General features: G+C 35.8%; 2 protein-coding genes and 1 long non-coding RNA gene across 6 annotated transcripts in view; 2 read left to right on the top strand and 1 right to left on the bottom strand.

Moving 5' to 3' along the window:
• ngfb (nerve growth factor b (beta polypeptide)) overlaps positions 1-12080 on the top strand; it is a 39587-nt gene extending 27507 nt beyond the window's left edge. For all 4 annotated transcript variants that reach the window (XM_051897889.1, XM_051897888.1, XM_051897890.1 and 1 more), the window contains 2 exons: positions 9024-9136; positions 11040-12080. In XM_051897889.1, coding sequence (XP_051753849.1) covers positions 9061-9136; positions 11040-11650 — 687 coding nt within the window. In that variant the 5' untranslated portion in view covers positions 9024-9060 and the 3' untranslated portion in view covers positions 11651-12080. The remainder of the gene's footprint in view (positions 1-9023; positions 9137-11039) is intronic.
• On the bottom strand, positions 7981-15578 carry LOC127514745 (uncharacterized). The gene is made up of 3 exons (XR_007930697.1): positions 14641-15578; positions 14396-14501; positions 7981-8749 (listed from the first exon to the last, which is right to left on the bottom strand). It is a non-coding gene; the product is annotated as an uncharacterized LOC127514745 (long non-coding RNA).
• Positions 15579-17937: 2359 nt separating this feature from the next.
• tspan2a (tetraspanin 2a) overlaps positions 17938-26665 on the top strand; it is a 28300-nt gene continuing 19572 nt past the window's right edge. The window contains exons 1-2 of the mRNA XM_051896417.1: positions 17938-18214; positions 26531-26633. Coding sequence (XP_051752377.1) covers positions 18146-18214; positions 26531-26633 — 172 coding nt within the window. The 5' untranslated portion in view covers positions 17938-18145. The remainder of the gene's footprint in view (positions 18215-26530; positions 26634-26665) is intronic.

The raw sequence follows: 26665 nt of genomic DNA, 5'->3' as shown, positions 1-26665 counted from the left end.
CCTAACTGTTTCTGTTTCTGATGTCATTTTGCTCTTTTACTGGCATCCAGAGCCTTATTCAGACTTGCTTGTAAAGTCGCTCCTCACCTGCCAAAAGTTTTGAAACAACGTAAATACTGTATGTCTTTTGTCCTGGCAAAGGTCTTCCGTGCTGTTTTCAAAGACGAGACACTGAACTATTGGGACTAAAGCATTCAGATTCAGAAAATGCAATCATGTGTATTTTTGCATTAATTTATAAGTTGCTTCGGATAAAATCATCTGCATAAATGAATAAATATTAATATGGAGGAATTTAAATGATAACATTTTGCATGGCTTTAACAGACGGAAAAGCCTGAAATTTGTAATGTGTATAATACCAACAGGAACATTGTACATTAATAGATTATACCTTACTTAATAATGAAATAATGTGCAGAGCCCTTTTTGGCTTTAAATCCACTACTCTACGGGAAATATTTCAGCTTATTCTTAAACCTACCAAGACCTCCTGGTTCTGGTCAAAAGATCCAGCACATCTGTTTTAGATTGAAATAGCCTGACAGAAGCGGTCAGATTTAGGTATCTTTGTCTCCATGCCTGCGATTTCCCCACAGTTACTCAATACCAGTAATTCAGTAATTGGCGAGCTTACACCTCTGCACAGAGAAACAGGAAGGGTTGAAAAAATAGGACAGCTGACAGTTGGTCTAAATTGCCTGCTATTATACTTTTTAAGACAGCTTCCGCAAAATAACGTCCAGAGGGCAAACGAGACAAAATCTTGGCCTCTGGATTCCAAGCAAGCCAGAGCTAGCCATCAGCACGCAATCCAACAGAAATATTTGCTTGGCCTGGAGCATCAATTTAGTGCATTTATTCTTTTGATCAACTTTCTCAATTACAGTTGTGGGTTAAGTAGCTGACTGTCAGTTTGTGCAAGCAAATTTACTAAAACATGATTTATAATACTCAAGACATTTGAAGTATTTGAATGGATTCCCAGACCAAAGCATTTCCTATGTAGTTAGCGTTTTCTACATGATTCCTTATGACGTAAATCCTTGTTTTATTCCATATAATTAGCAGCCATTTGATTAGGCCATGCCCACACATAGTGACATGATGCATGATCATTTATTTCAGGTGTGAAATAGTATCTGATGAAATTTAAATGGTAAAAAATAATAATGTTAAATTAAAGAAAAAAAATGTCTTAATGTTTTAAAAAATAATTGAAAAACGTAAAGCTATCGTGAATGTAAAAAATGATTTTTCCGAAGATTATTAGAGTACGTTTTACAAAAAAAAATATAATGTCGGTCTTTCTACAAAATTTCACATTTAATTCAATGTGTTGAGTTTTTATAAATTGTTTCTTAAATGGTAACGAAAATTGTTAAATAAAAAAATAGAAATATATAATATCTATAATGTAATGTGTGTGTGTGTATGTGTATCTATATTATATATATATATATATACACACACACACACACACACACACACACACCACAAATAATTTTTTTTCTTCTGAAAAATAGCCTATATTTATTTCTAAAAATATGTTTTAAAAAATAATTTAATTAAATTATGACCATCATGCACATATACATATATATATATATATATATATACACACAAGGTATCTGATGGAGACAAACATTTGGATACTGTGGTAACGGAAATCCAAACAACAAAAATAATTTTCCCACTTCCTTAAAAGGTCTTTTAACTTGTTTCTTTTCATTTATTTATGTTTTCCTTTTGCGTGTTGCGGGCAAATGAATTCAGAAACTCACATTCATAACATAAATGCCTTATACACATACTTTATATAATATACCTTTTTTAATAGTCACAAAGTTCTTTCTCAAATATAGTCCCTACACTTATACAGTAGGCTATGTGATTCCGAACACAGTCAGTGATGTTATTTTTGAAAATATCTTCTCATGTTTTTTTTTGTACCAAAATGGTTTTGGATAATCTTTAATTTAGAAAGTGCAAGGTGTTCACAGTGTTAAGGTCAGTTCATATTAAGAACGATAACTATAATGATACTATAACTTAGTGTCCACACCAATGCACAATATTGTTCTGTTTATTCTAAGCACGTGCTGCTGCTTTAAAGGTGCTGCATGTAATTTTTTGACTGTACTAAAGCACAAAAATACCATATGTTAGCAGAGATTTAGGAAACATGCTAAGTTCACATACTTGTTTCTCCAAAAATCAAAGCTACAGTCAGTTATTCTACTTTGAAATTTGTGTCCCATTTCAGAATGTCTGTTTTTGTTTTGGTCTGTATGATCCCGCCCACTGCCAATTTACCCAACAGTATTGCGGCACCCCGGGTTGCCAGTTGGCGAAAACATAGCGTACTGCAGCCATGGAAGCCAGCAAACAAACAAGGTCAGAGAGCGCAGATTCAACCTAAAAAAAAGCCTCAGCATCTATCTAAAAAGCTCTCTGTCCAAAGGCTGTTTAAAACGTGGAAAAATCAACTAATCAACTTACAGTGTAAGGCTCGTCGCCTTCCATTGTCAATTGCGCTCATTCCAGTTGCGTGTCATCAATCTAGCAACCCTTGTGAGCGTCGAATCTGAGAAGGAGGGGCGGGAGAAACAACCCTCCAATATTTTTTTAATTTGGACTGCTGTACCCATTTCAACCAATAGCCACAATGTTACATACAACCACATACAACCACAATATTACATACTGCACCTTTAAATGCTCAAGCTCTTTAAAGCATGATGGATTCTGATTGGCTGTCGTTCATCAGCTGTTATAATAATTCTGAAACTGATCCCAACGATTTTGTTTTTTTGTACCGTTATCGTTATAGTTGTGGTGTGGACTCAGCTATTCGTTTATATTTACAATGATTTTTAGAACTATATCTTTATCATTATATTTATCGTCCTTGGTGTGAACGGGCCTTTATACCGGCGAACTTGACAAGAACGTCTTGTTGTCTGTCTGATGTGCATGTAATTCAACATTTGAGCATAGTTGTAGTTTTGTGTAAATACATTTCACACCTCTCTGTACTGCATTAAAAAGTCACTCAGTATTTGTTGCTTAGATGTAGCTTCTATGCAGAGTAAAAATCAGCAAATGTAGCCATAACTCATAAGACAGAGAGGGGCCCCCGCACAGGACTGTCCCAAACGCCAGTTCTTTCATTGTTGTCTAAGTAATGATGTAACTTCTGTTTCTCATTGAGGGAATTTGTTGAGATTTTTAAATTACACAGCTGGTGGTTTGGAGAAGTACAGAAGAGATCTGGCTTTACAGTTGGGAGATGTGAGTAATATTTTACATTGATGTCTTCACATTTCAGCATGGCTTTTTCTCTTGTGGGAAAAGTCAACCTGTTTTCTTTAGTCTGAAAACAAAGTAGAGTGTCAGCTGTGTTTTTGAAAGGAAACATCAAAAGATTCTCATTATGTGACCATTGATGCGTTTAAAATGTTTACTGTTCACCCACATGTTACTTTTATACACACTGAAAACATAATTCAGCAGCCATTAATAAGTGAACAACATTTTTATAGATGTCATTTGCTACTGAATATCTGTTCTGTATTGTTTTGACATTGTTTATACTTTTATATACATATTGCATTTTTTTTTTTTTTTTTTTGGGAACTGTTTTTAGTTTAATTTTTAATCTTAATTGGGGATTAACAGTGTGGATAGCCTGATGGCAGTGAAGTGTTTAGGGTGAGTTGAGGGACTTCAGGCCAGTGCTGCATTTACACTATATCTTCACTATGAAAAAAAGTCAGTAAAAATAGTGCACAATATGCTGTAAATATAAATTAATTTTTCTATATTGCTTTTTCACAGGTGTTTTACCCATCTGTGAACTTAACTGATAATGTCATGGCAGAAAATTACCTGCACCTTTTCCATTTTTCTACAGATTTTTGTTCTTATAGTGCTGCATTCATTGTGTTTTATGCAAACATACACATTTAATTTACTGTGTTGTTGCAAATTAACACGTCATCACAGTAACATTATCTAGTTGGCTGACATAGACTGGGTTCTGTCGAAATGATTTGTGATAGTCTTGGAAGCATCATTTAGCATTGTTAGAAAGTTGTAAACAAATGAGTAATGTTTTGGAATGTATGTCCTCATTTTCCAGTAAAAATGCATTTATAAATTACAGCTGTGATGGAGCTACATTATTACAGCCCATGTTGCAATATAATTTTATATTTTTTTCATTGAATATTAACAAACAATTTTAAAAATTAAAAAATACAAATATTTATATTCATATTATATACTGGAATTCAATATAGGTGAATTCAGGTTGACTGGGACACTTTTCCCCTGTCATTCTCAATGGCAAAAACTGTCCCAACCAACCTGAATTCATCTAATATAAATTCCAGTATATAATATGAATATAAATATTTGTATTTTTTAATTTTTAAAATTGTTTGTTAATATTCAATAAAAAAAAATATAAATGTATTTTTTGAACTATTATATATATATATATATATATATATATATATATATATATATATATCGTCCCCTTGGAATTATAAGGTTCTATCTGACATTTTTGTCAAAATTGAGTTACTCACATATTCTTATTCTGTGACAATTTATTTACATTTTGTTATGTTTTTTTTTTTAATGTTGTGTACATTTTATGACTTTTTATTTAGAAAACAAAAAGGTTCTATCTACACAGTTGAATGGAATGCAAAAACTTTGAAGCTCAATATCTCAAAACCTTTTATATATATATATATATATATATATATATATATATATACACATACACATATATATATATATACACATATACATACATTATATATATATATATATATATATATATATATATATATATATATATATATATAGCTGAATTTTCAGCATCATTACTCCAGTCTTCAGTGTCACATGATCCTTAAGAAATCATTCTTATATGCTGATTTTCTGCTCAAGAAACATTTCTGATTATTTTCCATGTTGAAAATGTTGAAAAAAATATAAATGTTGATCTCCCTGCTAGAGAAATAAACAAATTTTGAGCATACTAACACATTTTGACCTGGCTAAACTTTAACTGCCATATCTGTTCATCACTGCAAAGAGACCAAATGTAACAGTTTTAGGCGGTCCTGGGAGAGTCTCGAGCAACTGTCTGATACAATAGCCTGAACCTTACACTGTGTGCCACACGCATACACCCTCTGGCTACTCACTCTGTGTTCTGTGTTCTGCTCTGATGAGCTTGTCCACACAGGAAGAGCAGGTGGTTCATCTTGATCATGTTGATCTACTGGGTGGCTGTTTCCAGAACACTAGACGCATTAGTGTGTGTACTTCAGGTCTTTTTAACTGAATGAAAACTTGTGCTTATGCTATTCAGTTTTTTCCATTACATTCTTTTCATCATTTTCATATATATATTTATCCTAAAATACAATTAGGTGGTTAACTATGAATGTAGTCCATCCAGGAATTTCCATTATGATAAATGTTTCTGTTTCACTGACATCACATTTGGGCATCATGGGCCTCAATATCCAACTGATGAGGTTTAGCCGCATTACCCCCCTAAACCTCACTCCCATTCGGGTCACGGCACCAATGTAACCCCTCCGGTTCTACCTGCTCCGGTCCAAGCAGGATTCGAACCATCATTTCTGGCATGGGAAGCGGGCACACTAACAAGGACGCAAAAGACCACAGTCTCTAGCGTCAGTCACTAGTGCGCCTCTTGAGGCAAAGGAAGTGAGGATTACTCTCACTAGCTGGCTTCCGTTACACTGACCCCCCTAAACCTCACTCCCATCTGGGTCACGGCACCAATGTAACCCCTCCTGTTCTACCTGCCCCGCTCTAAGCGCTAACAAGGTTGCTAAAGACCACAGTCTCTAGTGCGCCTCTTGAGGCCAAGGGAGTGAAGTTTCTCACACAACTCTTACGAGCTGGCCTCCGTTACACCCACCCCCCCATAAAACTCACTCCCATCCAGGTCACGGCACCAAATGTAACTGGCCCTGCTCGACCCATTCTGGGGTGCGTTTCACGTACAACGTAACTCGCTGCTTCACTACCATAGTACGATGCATTGTTGAACAAATCAACTAATTAGTCACGACTGTTTCCTGAAACCACGTTGGTTAATGATGTCACGCAGGTGGTGGAGTAATAACTTCAAATGAATCCGTTTGAGATCGAATGGACATGGCATCTGAGGACTATTTCTCATTTTTCTCAGTTATTTTGCTTAATTTCCAGATTCTATCATAGGCTCGTTCTTAGATACCAAAGCACGTACGCACATGCGCGCTCTTAAAAAACGATGCTTAAAATCTCTTGACAAACTAAAATATGTATATATTCAAAATAAGATATACACTGTACTTAATGTCAGTTTGCTTATTTTGCTCAAGATGATTTATTAAGTCCACATGTCATAAAAAACAAGAAACTATGCTTCTAACCACAGCTCGAGAGCTGTCGTTCCAACCACACAAGTTTGCGATGCAGTTTGCGAATGTTCGTTTGAACTATGGTTTTGGGAAACACCAAATCGTAGAACTATGTTAGTAACAATGGAACTTGCGATGTTAGTTGGCTAATGATGCTTTTGGGAAACGCACCCCTGAGCGGGATTCAAACAGGTGGCTCCAGCATGGGAGACGTGTGCGCTAAACCTCATTCCCATCCGGGTCACGGCACCAAATGTAACCAGTCCTGCTTGACCCGCTCAGAGCGGGATTCAAACTGACGTCTCTTGCATGGGAGGCGGGCGCACTAACAAGGGAGCTAAAGACTGCAGTCTGTAGCGTCAGTTGCTTGTGCGCTTCTTGGGGCCAGGGGAGTGAGGTTTACACGCATAGCTCTTACTAGCTGGCCTCCGTTACACTAGAATATACTGGGTAGTTGATTGACCCCAAATCTTTTTCAGTGTAAGTATATGAGATGGTTTCATCTAGATCTTTATAATAGCACACCTCTCATCAAGCTGCATGATATCATTTATGTCTGTATGGTGTTACTCATCATAGTTTAATACATAGGGTTAGGGGTTTGATCATGTTTCACATGGAAGTCATACATGTATGTTTATGTTTAGTGAAATGAGATCTGGATATCTTTGTATAATTGCTAACAGCATGCGTATGTGAAGGTACGATAATGTCCAGTTCTATAAGCAGAGCTGATTATATTGCCCCATCTGGATTCATCATCATCTGTTGTCAATAACATCAGCGATAAGTCTTTCACACCATCTCATAACAGAGCTCATCCAGCCAGCCAGCCATCTGGATGTGTGTATGTGAGTGTGTTTGTGTGCATTATGTCCTTGGTTGGTTTTATTAACAATCATAAATTTATCGGTGAAACATTGATAAACTATGATGGTGGCAATGAAATACTATCATAATTTTTATTTGCTGTCTGGCTAGTGTTGTCATTTTGTGCAAGCAATGTACTGCCTTTAAATAAATGTTCTTTATATCCTAACATATTTCCTTCTGCAACTATATAACTCATTATACAAATAGGGCCATAAGATTTATGATTTTCTTCTGGCAGGTGATAAAACAAGTGGAGAATATTATAGTTACATAGAAGCTAGGGCCCAAGCCATATCTAGACACCAGGAAATAATAGAGACTAGGGCTCTTTTGACTAAGTAAAAACCCACAAAAGCCTAGCATTCACTTCCTTTTTCTTTAGAATATGTAAAACATCATTTTACAATTTTCTTTTAATTTGTAACAAAATTGTAAAATAAAAAAACTAATATATGTATTAGCTATATATATAATATATATTCATTTCTAATAAAACTAAAAAAAAAAGAATTAAATTGTAATAAAATTGTAAAATAAAAAATAAGTAATTATATTTTAAATTAATATTAAATTAATTTAAATTAATTCCACATTTGTAATTGTGCAATATATAAAATAATAAAATATATATTATATATGTATATATATATGTAATGTTATTCTTTTTAATAAAATTGTAAAAGATTGTAGAAAAATTGTAAAAAATTGTAGAATCCAGCACAAGTCTTCAGTGTGCACTTAAGCGGATGCTGTCTGTGCATGGACTACTAGTCCACAGGCCCAGGGCCAGCACAAAGCCATGCTTCATTCTTGAGCTCTGCCACACATGAGTGCTTAGAGAAAGCTGCCCTCCAGGCGCTGGAATTCATAGCCCTGTGGAGGCTGGAGATAAGGCGTATGTGCGCTTTGGAAGGGCTCACGTTACATGCTGAAACTTATGCCACCCAGGAACTGTTACCATCTGAAAGCAGACTGTTTTGAAAGGAGAGTACCGCCTGGCTCTGCTCTTTGTGTCAGCGTGATAACACCGGCTATGCCAGACGGAACGTGTTAAATTGTCTCTATCACAGCTAATGAGTTTGAGGTCAGTGGCTGAGGATTTCTTAGACCACCTCCGCATGCCACACAGAAAGGCTGTGCGATCCAAAGCAATTTCCTGGAGGTTTGTGTATGTTGTGGCAGTCGGATGGTTTGGGTGTGGGGTGTTAGTTGATGTGTGTCACATTTGGGTTTTTGGTCTGTCTTGTTTGTCTGCGTGTGTCATGCTTGAACAGTAATTTGACAGTTATTACTACATCACTCACAGAAGATGTTTTCATTGACTGAAGCTTGGCCTATGATGTCTGAAATGTGCATCTGTCTCCCGACATTTCACCAGTGGAAGGAATGTATTTGGACGGATGAGGTGTTTCTCCCTGTAGGAAAGAAATAAGTCATTGGAGATCTCTTTAATGTGAGAAATATTTCTGCTTGAAAGCCGTGAGATGTCATTGAGAGCAATTTTAGATTTTTGTCTTCAGAAAAAAGGCCTAATCTTAAAAGCGTTGAACTGGTGAATCATTTTTGTAAAATGAACTGATTCACTAGAATGAATCGGGCTTTCCAATGCTGCATGAGTATTATGTATACGGTAAATGGTAATTATATAAAATTACAGCTTGCTTCATACTTTTTTCTACCTCTTTGCAGAGGAGCTGGAAGCAGAAGATGCCACGCTGGTCGATACATGTACCATGAGGAGCACAGGAGATCTACGCTAAAGACATACAGGAGAAAACAGTTCACCTGGATACATTTCACAGGTAAACGCATTCTTTTTTCCCTAAGTAGAAGATTACTTGTATAAAGAGCATATATAAATGTCATATTTTCAATTTTAAAAAAGCCATGACCATAAAGCAAAAGCTATGCCATGGTAGTTTACAGAGGTTCATTCAGGCTGTGCTGATACACATGTATGAGGGATTTCTACTGCTTGAATAGCTGTTGAAGTCAGTCTGCGAAAGAACTGTGATGCAATGATGATATCAGATTAGTGATGCCATGGTATTTTTATATATGCCATGATATGGAATGATTAGCACATCTATAAACCCTATAAAAAAAAAATAAAATAAAAAAAATATAGAATATATATATATTCTCTTAATTGCGATATAATACTATATAATATATAATATGATATAATATATATATATTAAATGTTAAAATATTTTATATTTGTATATCAGCTACAGATATATAAATACGATAAACAGTAAATCTCTATGCTGTTACAAAAGTACTAAACATTACCCATCTATTCTATTGTAGATTATACTGTTTTGATGCCTTTATTCTGAACCATTTTTCAATTAAAAAAAAAGAACAAAACAGTGTAGATATGCCAAGTTCTGTCATGAAACTCTAGATAGCGCAGGCTGATGGGTCCTTAATGCAAACTGATGATATTCACAGCATTAAAGGTTTAGTTGAAAATTCTGTCATTAATTCATCTTTGAAACACAAATTAAGATATTTTTGATAAAATCCGATCAGTGCCCAGAAAGCTACTAAGACCATATTTAAAACAGTTCATGTGACTACAGTGGTTCAACCTTAATATTATAAAGTGACGAGAATACTTTTTGTGCACCAAAAAAACAAAATAGTGACTTTTCAACAATATCTAGTGATGGCCGATTTCAAAACACTGCTTCGAATCTTTTGTTTCGAATCAGTGGTTCGGATCGCGTGTCAAACTGCTGAAATCACGTGACTTTGGCGCTCTGAACCTCTGATTTCTCTGAAATCCTCCACATTCTCCAGCACCACCTGTATAAATCTGCTATGGGTAATTTATATATGCTATTTGTGCAGCAGAAGTATGTCTGAAGTCCAAAGTTTACTTCACTTTTTATGCGAGGGTCAGCGTACAGTGCACGTCATCAGAAGAGTACGCACTTACTGTACGTGCACTGACGTATTTTTGTAACCGCGCATACTTGTACACATGCGCATAAATTTTTTTTGCAGTAATTAGTTTATCCACAAAGTGGCAAACATGCCCTAGGGGCGTCGATTCACAAGGTAGTCAAATAAAAACTGCATAAACAGAACAGACTGGAACACATGCAAGCTACAGCGAAAATGGAGGCTTACATAGACGAGAGATTGTGCAAATGAGTACCCTCATTTGTACAACTCTAGCATAAAAATACAAAGATGTTTACATGGGTTGTAACTCGTGGCGAGAGATTGCTCAAAACTGCGCATGTGTCAAACGGCTGTGTATGCGTACGAGTGAAATGAAGTATACTTTGCAAGGCTGTGCAAATGACTGTACACTAGCATTTTCAGACTGCGTACACTAGCATACACTTAAAAAAACGAAGTATACCCAGGGCTTTACATACTCAAAGCAGTGTATTGGCATGTGTATTGGCAGTAGCAAGTTCCTGTACTTGCTCTTCAGCAGCAGCAGCGTAGCAGATCTATTCCGTGAAGACCAGTTCTGAGTTTTGAGTTGTCATGACAGAACTACAAATAGCAGCCATCACATTATTTAATTACCATTCTTTAGCTGCCATGATGTAATTACTGGATACCTATATCAGCCAAAGCGTCTGTGCATCACTATGCAAAAGAAAATCTGAAGAAATATTTGTTTGTATGCTACTGCTATTCTGTGTTATCAAACCTAACATTAATCTTTGCTGTACTCAGGTCACGTTGAGCCCATGCGGTGGTCCATGCTAGCCCTGCTGCTCTTGTCCTGCAGCCAGATGTTTGCCCAGCGCCCAGGTGACATCTGCTTACAGAACGACGACCGTGGACAGGATGTCACAGCCATCCCTGTGCCGACCGTGGATCCTAAACTCTTCAACAAGAGACGGTACCGCTCACCCCGTGTACTTTTCAGCGAACACCCTCCCGACTCAGAGCCCGCTGGGCACCAGACGAGGAGCAGAACAAAGAGGAAAGCAGGACCGCCTCAACACCGTGGAGTTTACTCCGTCTGTGAGAGCGTTAGCACTTGGGAAGGAAACAAAACCAAAGCTACAGACATATCAGGCAACGAGGTCACCGTCTTGCCTGACGTAATCATCAACAACTCCAAAAAAAAGCAGTACTTTTTTGAGACGACCTGCAGCAGCGGGCGGACCGGAGGTTCTGGGTGTTTGGGAATCGATGCGCGCCATTGGAACTCATATTGTACCAATTCGCACACATTCGTGCGAGCGCTGACTTCATTCAAGAACCTGGTGGCGTGGAGACTCATAAGGATCAATGTAGCTTGTGTGTGTGTGCTGAGCCGAAAGTCTTGGAGACAATGACAAACTGGCTGCTTTTGAATACACCAGCAACAGTCTTATGATATCAAACTTGATATTCCAAATGTGATGGTGGACATTTTCCTTGTGCAAACCATTAATGACACCTTGTGACATAAAACATGCCGTCTAAGGAGGAGAGATATGTGTTTTTGTCATATGACTCTACAATGGAATGAGTTGGACTTCAGAGTTTGTTTTTTCAGTTCTTTTTTATGCATTTCTGTCTTTTTAAAATAATTATTTTCTTTTGCAGCAGTATGAGAACATGTACATACATAGTTGTGTGTGGTAATTGTTATTTATTAAACTGCAGCATTATTGTCCAGTTTACTGTCGGTGCTCAGTGTGCATATTAGGACACGGGTCATTTTTAAAGGAACATTCTGGGTTAAATACAACTTAAAATTAAAGTTGTCATCATTTACTCTTACTTGAGAACTTCTGTCTATGTTCATTGTAATTGCATTGACATTTTGTCCTTTTTTTTTCTCTGTGGAAGAAAAAAGCCATACGGGTTTGGAACGACATGAGAGTGAGTAAATGATGACAGAATTTTCATTTTTGGATGAACTTAACAAACGTGACTTAAATTACTTCCTGATACATTTTCCTGGTGCACATTATTTCAAAGAAAAAAAAAATTACTGAATGACTTTCATTTTTGGCCCCTCCAACCACCAGTCCACAAATTCTCACATAGAACTTGCCAGTCAATTTCCAGTAGTTCAAAAAGTCCTGGGCTCAGCTGCAAGAAGTGTATTGTCAAGGGTTTTCTTATTTTAAGGGATTTCTTGCAACCAACAGTTGGCCTACATTTTGTTTTTGTTGAATAACTTGACTCTAAAATACGTCACCATATCAAATTAAATTGGTTTGGAAATGGAACATGAAACAAATCTGTTTCATGTTGACCTAAGCTTAAGGTCTTTCGACAGCATTTGTGCAGTTGGTTACCAAAGAAAATTATTTCACGTTAACAAAACATGTTTTCTGTGAGACACTTACTGAAGCCTAGTAGATAAGCATGCCTGAAGGATTAGTCCACTTTCAAATAAAAATTTCCTGACAGTTTACTCACCCCCATGTCATCCAAGATGTCCATGTCCTTCTTTCTTCAGTCGAAAAGAAATTAAGGTTTTTAATGAAAACATTCCAGGATTATTCTCCTTATAGTGGACTTCAATTGGCCCCAAACGGTTGAAGGTCAAAATTACAGTTTCAGTGCAGCTTCAAAGGGCTTTAAACGGCTTTAAACAATACCAGAACAGGAATAAGGGTCTTATCTAGCGAAACAATCGGTCATTTTCTAAAAAAAATTAAAAATTATATACGTTTTAACTATAGACGCTCATCTTGAACTAACTCTCTTCTTCTTCTCTATTAGAATTCTGGCAGTGTAGACGCTGCCAAGTGAATTATAGTTTGAACTAATTGTTATATACTTGCACTAGCATAATGTATATGACAATTTAGTTCAAACTTTGACCTGTGGAGGGCAGTAATACACTTGGCAGCGTCTACACTGCTGGAATTTTAGAGAAGAAGAAGAAGAAGAGAGCTAGTTCAAGACGTGCATCTATGGTTAAAATGTATATATATATATATTTTTTTTTTTAGAAAATGACCGATCGTTTCACTAGATAAGACCCTTATTCCTCGTCTGGTATCGTTAAAAAAAGCCCTTTGAAGCTGCACTGAAACTGCAATTTTGACCTTCAACCGTTTGGGGCCAATTGAAATCCACTATAAGGAGAATAATCCTGGAATGTTTTCATCAAAAACCTTAATTTCTTTTCAACTGAAGAAAGAAGGACATGGACATCTTGGATGACATGGGGGTGAGTAAATTATCAGGAAATTTTTATTTGAAAGTGGACTAATCCTTTAAAGGGAATGCTTAAAGGCATAGTTCACCCAAAAACAGAAATTCAGTCATTGTTTATTCACCCTGTTGGCATTATAATGCCATATATCTTTTCTTTTTAAGACCCCATACGACTCATGTCATATTTTCCAAGTGTTCCGAGGGCATATGGGTTTGGTCAAAAACACATCAAAATTTAATTTATTATTTAGTGAAAATCCTGCACAATTATTTCAGAAGTATAATCATAACACCAAACATTACATGTTAGCATGACACTGGTTTGATCGAATTGCTTATCAAAAAGTTAAACCCAGTTAAACTTTGGTATTTGCACAAGAATTCCAGTAATGGACATAGAAGGAAACCAGGAATTATATTGGTAGGGCATAACCAGAACTTTATCCACCAAGAAAAGTAGTTCCACCTTAAATTGGTGGATTTTTGGCCATTTTACAGGTTACTTCATGCAAGTTATTGGAACATAAACGATCTTTTTCTTTTAAATGTTGGCCCACTAGACTTCCATTGTAAACGCTTTACTATAAATATTTTATATCATTTTTTTGAACATTGAGGAATGTCCAGTTTATTTTCTGTGGTCATTGACCGCATGCCGCATGTTGACAGAGCCTAAATTGAATTTAGAATATTACTTTAAATATTTTCCATTGTGCTTGAAGCTCAAAAAAACTATTGAACTTTCCGGAAAGGCCTCCGTTTAAGCTTTCAGGAGTTTTTCTGGTTTTGGTAGTGTAAAAAAAAACCTGACTCAGACATGACCTTCAGCCATGTGGCAGAAAAACTAAACGGTTAGGGCAAATTTTGTCAGACGCTTTGAGTAAGCTGGAGAGTTTGTTGAACGTGTTGGTGGGGCTTACCTCACGTCTCAACAGATGTGCTGCTCACACATGGAAACAGATCTACGCTGGAATGCATTAGATTTTCTCCTTCCAGAGGCTTCCACATGATGCCTAGAGAACTGGCCTTGAGAGTGAAAATCGTTAAAAAGCAATTCTAACAACCACAAACAGGTGTGTCACTCCAATCAGACTTTGAATACATTTGTTTACGCAGCATGTGGAAGTCTTAAAAAAACAGATGGACCGCAGCCTGCGAGACCCACCTCAGGTTTGATTGTGTAAACAGAAGGAGACCACATGCCAAAGGTCAGGTGCATGGCCAAATGATGAGGTCATGTCTGGAAGCCTGAAAGCCACAGGCTTAAGTCTGCGAGGTTAGGCGTCAAAGTTCAGGTGGAATAATCAACAGGATTGTTAGGTTTATATATCACATCACCCACGGGCGAGTCCTTCATCAGCACGTGTTTGTTTAGTGATATAGAGCGGGTCAAGGAGTGGTAAAGGGGTCGTCATTTCAAACAAAGTCACTTTCACACACTCATTTGCTCTCATTAGATAATGTTTTGCGGTCATCGGCTATTTCAAACAGTTTTGTGTACTCGATGAATAATGAGAGAGGTTTTTCCTCAAGCTCATGTAAATGGAACAAACAAGCGTGTCTCTGATTGTTTGTAGGACAGCTCCCTATGGAGAGTCTGCTGTGACAAATCCAAAAGAGCTCCCTTTGTTTAATTCACAAAGAATATTAATGAGATTAATGAACTGTGGATGGTACTGACATAATATGGAGATTTCAAACAAGGCTACGGCCACCCCTCAGCATGCGTACTCCAATGTAGGATTTATCGTATTTAGAAAGGTTAAAAATTCCCCAATTACATTCAGATAAAGTCTAAAAGTCTTAATCAAGATAAAACTGTGCATTACGCTAGGCTATGTAAAGTGAGAACTGGTGTAAAGTAAACAGCGCTGGTGGAGCAATTCAAAAACAAACAACTGTCTCCCCCTAGTGGTTCATTCGCTAATTTACGCTTTTCCCGGATGAACTGTTTGCATTTTTCTATGTAGTAAGTAATAGTATTATGAACGAGTGAAAAGTTAATGCAAAAATTCTATTCTAAATGTTTTTTCACTCATTTTTACTTCCAGTTACTTTCAATTTTACGTTATATTGTTGTACAATACTGAAAGCACACATGTTTGTAGGGCCTATACATATTTTATCACAAGAGGGAGCACTGCTCTTACAGAACGAATTTAAATGGTTTATCTCTATGATATTAGTGTTGTTTAAATGAATGTAACGTTATATATTGCTCATATACAAAATATATAAATCACCCATGCCATGATTTTATTGCAGCTGTTTTCCTGACTAAACCAGAGATAATTATGAATCTTTTAAAACAGCAGCATTTCCACTTTGAAATCAATAAGAGATGACCACAATAGTGCCCTTAACAGTGTACATTTAACACATTTTATTTTCGTTTTATTTTATTGAATGATGGCATTATAATTATCACTCATTATCCATAAAACCATCTGTCCTCAGACCATAACTCAATGCTTCATTCATATAGATTAAGATATATTAAACTTAAAAATAAATAAATAAATAAAACATTACCACTATGTCTGGGTAAATTTAAAACATATTCCTTCTTCTTCTTCTTCTTCTTCTATAGTCCTATCAAACAAACTCTGTCCTTGAAGTATTTGAAGACTTTATTAATATTTTGCTGGCTGTGTGATCATGAACTCAAGCTTAATAATGTTTTATAAACCCAAGCTCATCACTGTACTTCAGTGAATGCAAAAAGGTCAATCTCTTCTTTGTTGACGAAACTTGTGTTTTGGCATCATTGTATTAAAGCATTTTTAAAGTTTATACCCAAAACAGGGAAGGTCAAAGACCCTATACAAAACTAAATATAAGGAAGTATAAAATGTATATATAATATAAAGCCTGCATTGTAAATATACATAAACACCCACGGGTTTGGATAAATATAGTGAAATGACAGTCTCTTCTGAAAATGTGAGAAAGATTATCTCAAGATTATCTCAGCGTGTCCTGAGTTTGACCTCAAACCAGCAGACAATGGCATCCTCTCACCGATGAGATGACAGTGATTGTGACTGATGTATTGTGTAGTGAGACAAACCTTATGAAAGAGACTCAATAATGAATACCCTGAATGTCTGACCACATCATGAAGGCGTTGTAAATTACACCATAACATAATGGCTAAAAGCAATTCTAAAACTGGCAGTCATTGGATTTTGTGTGTGTGTGTGTGTGTGTGTGTCTGTCCGTCTGTCCGTCCGTCTATCTATCTATCTATCTATCTATCTATCTATCTATCTATCTGCACTCTAAAAAATGCTGAGTTAAAAACAACCCAAGTTGGGTTGAAAATGGACAAACCTAGCAATTGGGTTGTTTTAACCCGGCGATTGATTTGTTTTAACCCAGCGAATGGGTTGTTTAACCCAGCGAATGGGTTGTTTAACTCAGCGAATGGGTTGTTTAACCCGGCGATTGGTTTGTTTTAACCCAGTGAATGGGTTGTTTAACCCAGCGATTGGTTTGTTTTAACCCGGTGAATGGGTTGTTTTACCCGGCGAATGGGTTGTTTAACCCGGCAATTGGTTTGTTTTAACCCAGCGAATGGGTTGTTTTAACCCAGCGACTGATTTGTTTTAACCCAGCGAATGGGTTGTTTTAACCCAGCGATTGGGTTGTTTTAACCCGGCGACTGATTTGTTTTATCCTAGCGAATGGGTTGTTTTAACCTGGCGATTGGTTTGTTTTAACCTGGCGAATGGGTTGTTTAACCCGGCGATTGCTTTGTTTTAACCCAGCGAATGGGTTGTTTTAACCTGGCGATTGATTTGTTTTAACCCAGCGAATGGGTTGTTTAACCTGGCGATTGGTTTGTTTTAACCCAGCGAATGGATTGTTTAACCCGGCGATTGGTTTGTTTTAACCCAGCGATTGTTTTGTTTTAACCCAGCAAATGGGTTGTTTTAACCCAGCGATTGTTTTGTTTTAACCCAGCAAATGGGTTGTTTTAACCCAGCGATTGTTTTGTTTTAACCCAGCAAATGGGTTGTTTTAACCCAGCGATTGTTTTGTTTTAACCCAGCAAATGGGTTGTTTTAACCCAGTGATTGGTTTGTTTTTACCCAGCGAATGGGTTGTTTTAACCAAACAGCTGGGTTAAATGTTTGCCCAACCTGCTGGGTAGTTTTATTTAACTCAACTATTGTTTATAAATTACTGTATTGTTTGCTTAAAATGAACCCAATGTAATGTTTAATGTATATTTATTAATATGTTTAATAAATCAACATTTATTCATAAGTTTAATGAATAATAAATAATAAACTGTTAGTAAATTGCATATTAATAAATGTTCCCCTTTTGTGTTCATTTTAAGCCAGCCATATAGTAATTTTTAAACAATAGTTGGGTTAAATAAAACTATCTATCTATCTAATAGACATTCAGGTCTGAGGAAAACGCGCGGGAAAAAAGCATTGCCCTCGCCCCCCATGTCCTGCTGGACCAATGGGCGGTGATGATCCGCGCGCGCGCGTTGTCATTGGCGAAGTGCACACGAGAGCAGCGCTGGTGTTGACGGTCCGTGAGTGGATTCTGCTTGAATAATATTACTGACCTACATCTCCGAGACAGGCCTGCACATTTGAGCAAAAATTTTGGTCGAAACGGTGAGCGCGCGAAACGAAACTGCAGGCAGGATGAGCAAAGTACAGGGCGGCATGAAATGTGTCAAATACCTTTTGTTCGTCTTCAACTTCATATTCTGGGTAAGTGCGAACAGTACTGATGATATGATATGATGTCACACATTCATGCTTTGATGTATAATGAAACACACTAACGCAAATGTACGTTCATTTGCTGTCGCCTGGTTTTTAGGAGATCTGTAGGATGCTTATTCTGTTTCGGGATAATTTAGTTTTTATTTCGCATGGTGCAGGTTTCTATGGACTCTAGCGACAGCAACACATTTAGGATGCCGATGTTTTTGCAAACTACAAGCAGATGACAGATGTTGGCTTTGTCTCAATACCTAGTGAGCCGACTATCTGGACAACATTTTGAGCCTCATAGGCACGTGCAGACATTTTGAGCATCACATGTGCATCAAGCACCTCTGAAGCCCCCCAAATACTCTGTGCTAGATAGACTCAGTAGGTTTTGAAACAGCCACCATGTGCCTTTGTTTTAGAGGAAAGCTATGTTTTTATGTTTATGGGGCAAGTTGCACTCTTTTTTCCTCTTTTTTTTTTTTTAGCTTAGATTTGTGACCGCATGTTGTCACAATAAGAACTTGTTGTTTATTGACACAGATTTTAAAGGAGTTCCTTATTTTGAAAAAGCCTTTTTGAATAATATGTATCGTAATTATATGTAATATGAATTAGTTCATTATTAATTCATGTATTATTTATTGTCTTTTAAGCAAAATGCAAATAGTAAAACCTTGATTAGTTGACTCTTGATTGAATAATTTCTGGTGTGGTTTTATTGTGTTTACTTGTTTTGCATTTTAATTTGGATTTACAAAATTATTTTAGTTTAGGACAGTTTTTTAACTATAGGTGTTTGAAAATAACATACAAAAACCACACTCCTAGAGAATAGGCCCAGTCTCCCCTGTATGTATACTGTAAATAACAGGAAAAACTGTTGCTTGTTGTTTTTTTTTTTTGTTTTTTTTGTTTTTTTTTTTGGCTCTTCATCAATCCACTCACATTTTGGATAGAGTCCCAGTGTGTTTTATTTGGCTCCTAGAGTCACCTACACCCCAGCAGCTGAGAGTGACAAATATTTAACAGGCTGTCAGTTTGTTGTGACATTTTCGACGAAACTCATGTAATATCCAGATAAACAGAATTGCTTTTATTTGTTTAGGATAATTTGAGCATGTGATGTGATTTCAAGTCAAGTCTTAGTTCATGTCCATTGATGATGATTACATATCTAACAATTTTCTTCAGAAATAGGGTGAATTCAGGTTGATTGGGACTATTTTTTCCAAGTCATCTCAATGGGAAAATGTGTCCCAATCACTCTGAATTCACCCCTATCATATTTTATCCATCAAGAGACTACATATTATAATCACACACACATATTTTGTGCACCCTGTTTTTCAGTGTGCTTGAAATTGCCTTTATGTCCCTTAAATGACAGTTTTTGCATTGTTCGCTAAATTGAATTTTCTTTCAAATAAGAAAATATTTCATTTTACTCATGTCCACAAAAATTCTGTTAACTATGTTACTAGCAGAACCAGACAAGGCCTGTTATTGAAATTATGAGTGAAAATGGTGAAATTGTCAACTATGTTACCTGTCAACTAAGTTACCCTGGCCTGTAGAGCCAACTCTTGAATAAATAGTTATGGCCCTACTGTGTAACTGTGTACTCTGATGATAATGAATTATTTGCATTGATTAGTTTTTATCATAATTTAAGCCTGTATGTGTCAGAGGAGACCGTGTTTATGTGAACATGAGCATGTGTGTACGTGCATGAGGGTGAATCAAAATGAGGAAGGATTAAGGGGTTTTTCACAAATTTTACTAAATTAACTATTGTTTATTTGCAAATGAAAACATATACTCTAAAAAGTAATTCAGGGGAGCTGTTACCACAACTTAAATATATGCATGGTTGCAAATTAAAAATTCTAATTTATTGTTTTAATTAAAAAACAATACATTTCAAGTTGCAAACATTATTTTGTTAAGTTCTGCTGACATAATAATGTTGATCATTACATCAACTTAATATCGTCTGTAATTCAAACTCAAATTTCTAAGTTGTAACATAATAAAATTGTCTTGATAACTTTGGAAATTAGGCAGTGGGTTTCTAGTTCCCTGCATGCTTTGCACAGAACTGGATAAGGAGAATAAATGTTGAAATTAAGTGTTATTTTATGTGTTTTTTTAGTGAAGGGAAAGACCTGTTAGTGTTTAATGCTGTTATGTTTGATATTTAAAAGAGTTTCTGTAATGTTAAAGTTTTTGTGGTTATCATTGTGCTGAAGAGTAGATACATGAAGGTAAACACTACATTGACTCTATAAGCGATGACTGTGCTAATGCCAGTGACAAGTAATATCTTACTTGTTCATTAAATATACATGTTAAATAAGTTATGTTAGCATGTGCTATGATAGCTGTTGATTTGAACTGAAACAGATATGATTAATTGGTTCCAGGGCTACAACTCTGGTAGTTGGGCCGACTTAATTTTTTTGAGTAATCAACTTAAAAGTGTGTGTTTATGCTACAAATTATTAAGTTCCTCTACAACGTAGCTTGTTGGTGGAACGTAAATTCACTTAAAGTTGTCATAACTCAAAAAAATTGATGCAAACTGTTGCGTTAATTTTTTGTGTTGAGCCAACACATTATTTTAGATTGTAAGAGATCTTCACATGTAAATGACTTGTCAATGTTACTTGCGTCAACTGTTTTTTTTATTTTATTTTATTATTATTTTTTTTTTTACATTTTAAATATCTAGAATGCTGTTTCTGATATTCTTTCAGAGTATATATTACATCCACATAGACTGGAGTTTTGCATAACATTTCTTAAAACTATCAAAATGATCCTCAAGGTAGATTTCTGATGAAAAAATATTCTTGTCCTTAATGATCATGCTGGGAATTATACAGAAATAAATGCAAAAAGTAAAACTCTAAGAAGTCTTTTAAAATAATCACTGTACAAATGGCAGAACAGACCAAAGAAACATTGAATATTTGAGTCACTTAAAGTGTAACACTCAATAAGTGTATGTAGTGGCATACAGTTTGTCCATAACATAGTTGGCAAACTCACCAGGGACATCTTTTTATTTGTAATATCAAAATGGTGTTTAACAATTACGCTTGACAGCTAGCAGACAAGTTACACTGATAAATAAAATATATAAACTGAAACCAATAGTTGGTTTATTAAGAAAGCATATTGTTTTTTCACTTTTATGATGATGTGAAATGTACCCTAAAATTATAGAATGACTCATATGTAAGTTTATTAATCATCATTCCACATGAATGTGACAAGTTTACTAAAAGTATCCTTTTTACCTTGTTACTTGCAGTACGTAAGAAGCAAGCAACATACATAATCCATCATAAGTGGCTTTGAAATTCCTCTGTGGCTGTTCAAACTGTTTTTAAGATGCAAGCTGCACATGCTGAATGGGCAAACCTTCAAAGCTAGTTCTCAAAGATTGGGTTACTATGGAAAGTTATTGAATGTGTACCACCCCCTTGTGCTGCATTCAACACTCCTTTATTCACTGGGCTGCACTGAATTCTGAAGGGTGCATTGAAACTGAACTTTTTTTAGATAATGGTGCTGTCATTTCTTCAAAGACAAGGCCACATTGATGATTAAGTTTTGTCACATGCAAAGTGGAGAGATAAGTAATTCTAGTAAGTGTCCTTAGATAATAATTTAACAGCATGTCCTGTGAGGTGGAACTCAGGTCAGTATTTTATCATTTAATGGTCTCGGTTGCATTTTACATTTCGTTTTATTATTTGTTTGATAAAAGTACAATCCAGCCTAGTGCTATAAGCACATAAATTCACCACTGTCTAAATCATTGGTTTTCCTTGCATACTACTGATACTTAAAGGTTTAGTTTACCCAAAATTGAAAATGAAAATTCTGTCATTAATTACTCACCCTCATGTCGTTCCACACCCATAAGACCTTCGTTCATCTTCGGAACACAAATTAAGATATTTTTGATGAAATCCGATGGCTCAGTGAGGCCTGCATTGCCAGCAAGACAATTAACACTTTCAATGCCCAGAAAGCTACTAAAGACGTATTTAAAACAGTTCATGTGACTACAGTGGTTCAACCTTAATGTTATGAAGCGACGAGAATACTTTTTGTGTGCCAAAAAAAAGAGAAAATAACGACTTTTTTCAACAATATCTAGTGATGGGCGATTTCAAAACACTGCGTTGTGAAGCTTTGAAGCATTACAAATCTTTTGTTTCAAATCAGCGGTTCAGAGCGCGTATCAAACTGTTTTAAATACGTCTTTAGTAGCTTTCTGGGCATTGGAAAAGGGAATGATCTTGCTGGCAATGCAGGCCTCACTGAGCCATCGGATTTCATCAAAAATATCTTAATTTGTGTTCCGAAGATGAACGAATGTCTTACAGGTGTGGAACGACATGAGGGTGAGTAATTAATGACAGAATTTTAGTTTTTGGGTGAACTAACCCTTTAAAGGGATAGATGAGTCATAAATGAGACACACTGACCCCATGTTATTCTGTCAATGCAATTATTGCATCATGTTCCAAGTCTTCTGAAGTCAGCTTTTTGTGAGAAACGCACTGAAAGCCGTTATTCGCTCATAATCTTCACCTCCTAATTTGTGCTTATGTTCAAATAAAATATTGTGCCTTCCATTACTGCTGCATGATGTCATTGACATAAGTGCCATTGGTTTTCACGTATCACCTGACCAGTTTTTATGCCTCAAGACATGGCCGCATATTAAAATCTAAGGAAAGATTATGAGTAGACAATACTATTTTTATACCTTTATGGTGCTTTTTATCCTTTTTAGCATAAATCACCATCCTGTTTTGCTGAATGGAAAAATGAAACTCAGCCTCAAACACTGTACTTTTGTTTTTTGTGGTAAAGAAATATGATTTACATTTTTTAGATGCTTTTATCCAAAGCGACTTAGGAAGTTTATATTTTATCTGGTCATGCATATAATGACATTGGTGTTGCTAGTTTTGTTTTACAGAGTTGGAATGATATGGATGTAAGTAATTGGGGCCGATACCGTTATTAACAAACAATTACTGGCCGATACCGGTATTTGTCACTTCCTCTCTTATTTGAAATATTGTCATCAAAATAGATAGTATTTTGATCATGTTTTAAATAAGCAAAGTTCAAAAACACCTGCATTAAAATATACTAGCAGGTTTATTGCTGCATCATAAAATAATTTTTAATGAACATGGATTGGATCCATTTAACATTCAGCAGGCCTACATAAAGACAACAGAACAAAGATACATATGAAATAAACAGTGCTTTTTAGGTAGGTTTAAAAGTTTTCAGGTACAGAAATAAAGTAAACAAATTTAAAATAGCACTGCATATTCTTCACTGTATAAATTAAATACATATTAATCCTTCTTTATTGTAACAGACTATTGTGATTGATCTTCTAATTTGTTTTTGTATACATTTTAATATTTTTTGTAAGTTTAAATATGTATGAGATCTGCACTATCTCCTTTACTAAGGCGGGACTCTTATTTTGATGGGTTTTCTAGTCTACGAAGCTTTAATACAGGTAATGGAGAGCACGCAGTTCTTCAGAGATATTTTGCAGATTTAAAGTTTGTCCGTTTATTAAGCATCCCCCGAAAAGGCATAAGATCTGTATGTATTTGTTAACTGTTAGTTGTAATAAGTGTTTTGAGTAATTCGCTTTATGTTGATGATAATGCAGTGGAGAGAGAGAGAGAGTTTAATGCGCCCTTCTTGTGCTCTGTAATGTTCAGCTTTTGTGGTGATTTGTTTAGAGTGAAAACGGACGCAATAAACTTAATAAAACATCAGTAAAGGTTTGGTCATCGTTCGGATGGGGTCCGCTACACTTATGAAAGTTACAAAAGTTATTTAGTCAAGAATAGTGTGCGATCTTTTGTTATTTGATTAACTTTAAAGCACAGACAGCAGCGCTAGGATTATGCAACAGTCATTATACAGCTCAGGCCTTCACACAGTTAATTATAAACCATCGGTTTGTTATATTGGCCTTTTTCCTGCTACAGCCGATATGCCGATGGTTGTAAATTGAGCAAAAATCGGCCGATAAATATCGGCGCAACCCTAAAATTAATGTTATATAAGTATTATTTATATACTATTGTATCATTTATTAATATTTTTAATTGCCTTTTATTTTTAATTTTATAAGTTTTAGTAATGTTATGTGCATTTATTAATTTGTTTTTTATTTTTATTTTTCTCTTTAGCTTTAATTTAGTTTTATTTCAGCTTTAGTGATTTTAGTACTGTAAATAAAACTGATTTTATTTCAGTTAATTGCCAAGGCCAAATGTCTAATTTGCGTTTAAAATGTTTTAGGTAAGTTTGGATTTCAGTTTTATTTTAATGAAGGGTTTAAATGAAGTTCTTTTAAAGCCTCTTTTCGTTCTTTTGTCTCAGTTGCTCAAAACCACACAAAAGTTATAGGAACCATTCAAAGACCACATCACACTGTGATTTTGTTACTGCGCTAATGGTCACATTAGATTGGCTTAAATGGTTAGTGTAAGATGTAATGTAGGGCACAGTGGCGTCAGTCATTGGTTATCTGTAGAGTGGTTTCACTGCGCTGGACAGCAAGGCCTTTGTCTTTGAGAGGGCAGGCAAAAAAAGAAGTGGGTCGTTGTCCTGTGCAGTTTTATGTCCTGGTGTTGCATAGGGTGGGTATGAGGGGGCAGGGAATGGCACCGGGGGATGGTGGTTGCCAGCAGGACAAGCCTGTCAGACTGGCACAGCCTGCCTGTTGATCATAGAGAAGGGCACCAAAGTAGACCACAGTGACCTGAAAAACTATTTAGATTCTCAAGTTACACTTAAAAATGTAATTACACACAAATAACTTTCATGATGCGAGACCTTTTGTCAAAATGTACTTAAGTTCCCTTTGCAATAATCACCTGGTCCACAAAGATTATGCAGTCATTTCAATGGAAGCCCGTTTCCGCCACATAAGAAAAAAGTCATAAAAACTAGAAATTATGAAATTTAAAAAGTCAGTTGACATTAGCAATCAAAATGATGAGATAAAAAGGTCATAATATGAAAAAAATGTATCTGAGTAGTAATGTAATTTGACTTTTAATATCAACTGACTTTTTATCTCATAATTTTTGTCATAATTATGGCTTAATATTTCAAAATTGCAGATTGAGGCTGATTTAACTAAGCAAACATTAACTAACTCACTGAAAAGGGTGAATATTTTTAAGGCTAAAATTAATGTTGTAGTACTTGAGACCGGTCTTAAGGCCATTTTTTGAAGGTCTTGGTCTTGCCTTGGTCTGGACTGCATTTGTATTCAGTCTTGCCTCGGTCTCAGACTGAGAGGGCTCAGGATTTTATTTCAAGACCGGTCAAGACCACAGCTGTGGGGATACTGCCGGATTGCCATTGCGTTGTTTGATTTATTTGTTAACATCATTAATGTGATTGGGTGTAAAACTTCCTGTTTCAAATGCAATCAATAACTTATTTCTAATTTAATTTATTTTGTTACTTTTGTGCCGGGTCAGATATCTTCAAAGGAATGTGTCAAAAATGTCACCAAAATGAATACAAATGTCCACAAAAATCAAGATATGATTGCAAAAAAGTACTTGTATTAGATCTTGATATTTATAACATATTATATAATCAAGCAATATTACGAGCAAGAGGGCTGTTTTCACAAATATAAGCACAATATCATATTTTACAAATGTTCAATAAACAATTTTATTCTCAAGATTATTTCTTTCTCTATATAGTGTTTTTTGAGGAGAGCTAGTCTGGTCTTGGTCTTGACTTGGTCTCACCCTGCCTTGGTCTTAACCCCCATAAGTCTTGGTTTTGTCTTAGTTTCAACACACACTGGTCTTGGTCTCAGTTTAGGTGGTCTTGACTACAACACTACTAAAATTTGCAAATCTAAATGTCTAGTAGGTTTCCCTTTGACTTGATAACTAGGAGGCAAAGGGACTTTCTCTGGTGACCTTATAGATGGACAAAAGGTTGTTTCCAGTATCACAATAAAGCACTTTATCTTACAGAATTACAATCAATGCTCTATTTTAGTTAAGGTTATTCTTCCAGTTACGGCGATGAGCAAAATATAAAGTATCCTGTTCTAAAAGTCAAACCCTGCATTCATGTGTTTGTAACTAAATAGACTTGTGCAGAATTTGAAATCAAAGACATGGAGTAAGGATCAGCAAAGGTCACAGAAACAGTATGAAGTGAATTTATTTCCGTACATGTGTTCCTGATTTGTTTCACTCTTGTTTCCAGCTGTCGGGCTCACTGGTGTTGGCTGTGGGATTATGGTTGAGGTTTGACCCAGACACGGTCAACCTCTTAGCCGAAAGTGGTGCCCCTGATCACTTCTTCGTTGGTGAGTCGCAAAAAAATGTTAAAGCCCACATC

This window comes from Ctenopharyngodon idella, chromosome 6 (genome assembly GCF_019924925.1).
Source record: "Ctenopharyngodon idella isolate HZGC_01 chromosome 6, HZGC01, whole genome shotgun sequence".
Classification (NCBI taxonomy): domain Eukaryota; kingdom Metazoa; phylum Chordata; class Actinopteri; order Cypriniformes; family Xenocyprididae; genus Ctenopharyngodon; species Ctenopharyngodon idella.
This window is presented reverse-complemented; position numbering and strand designations above follow the sequence as displayed.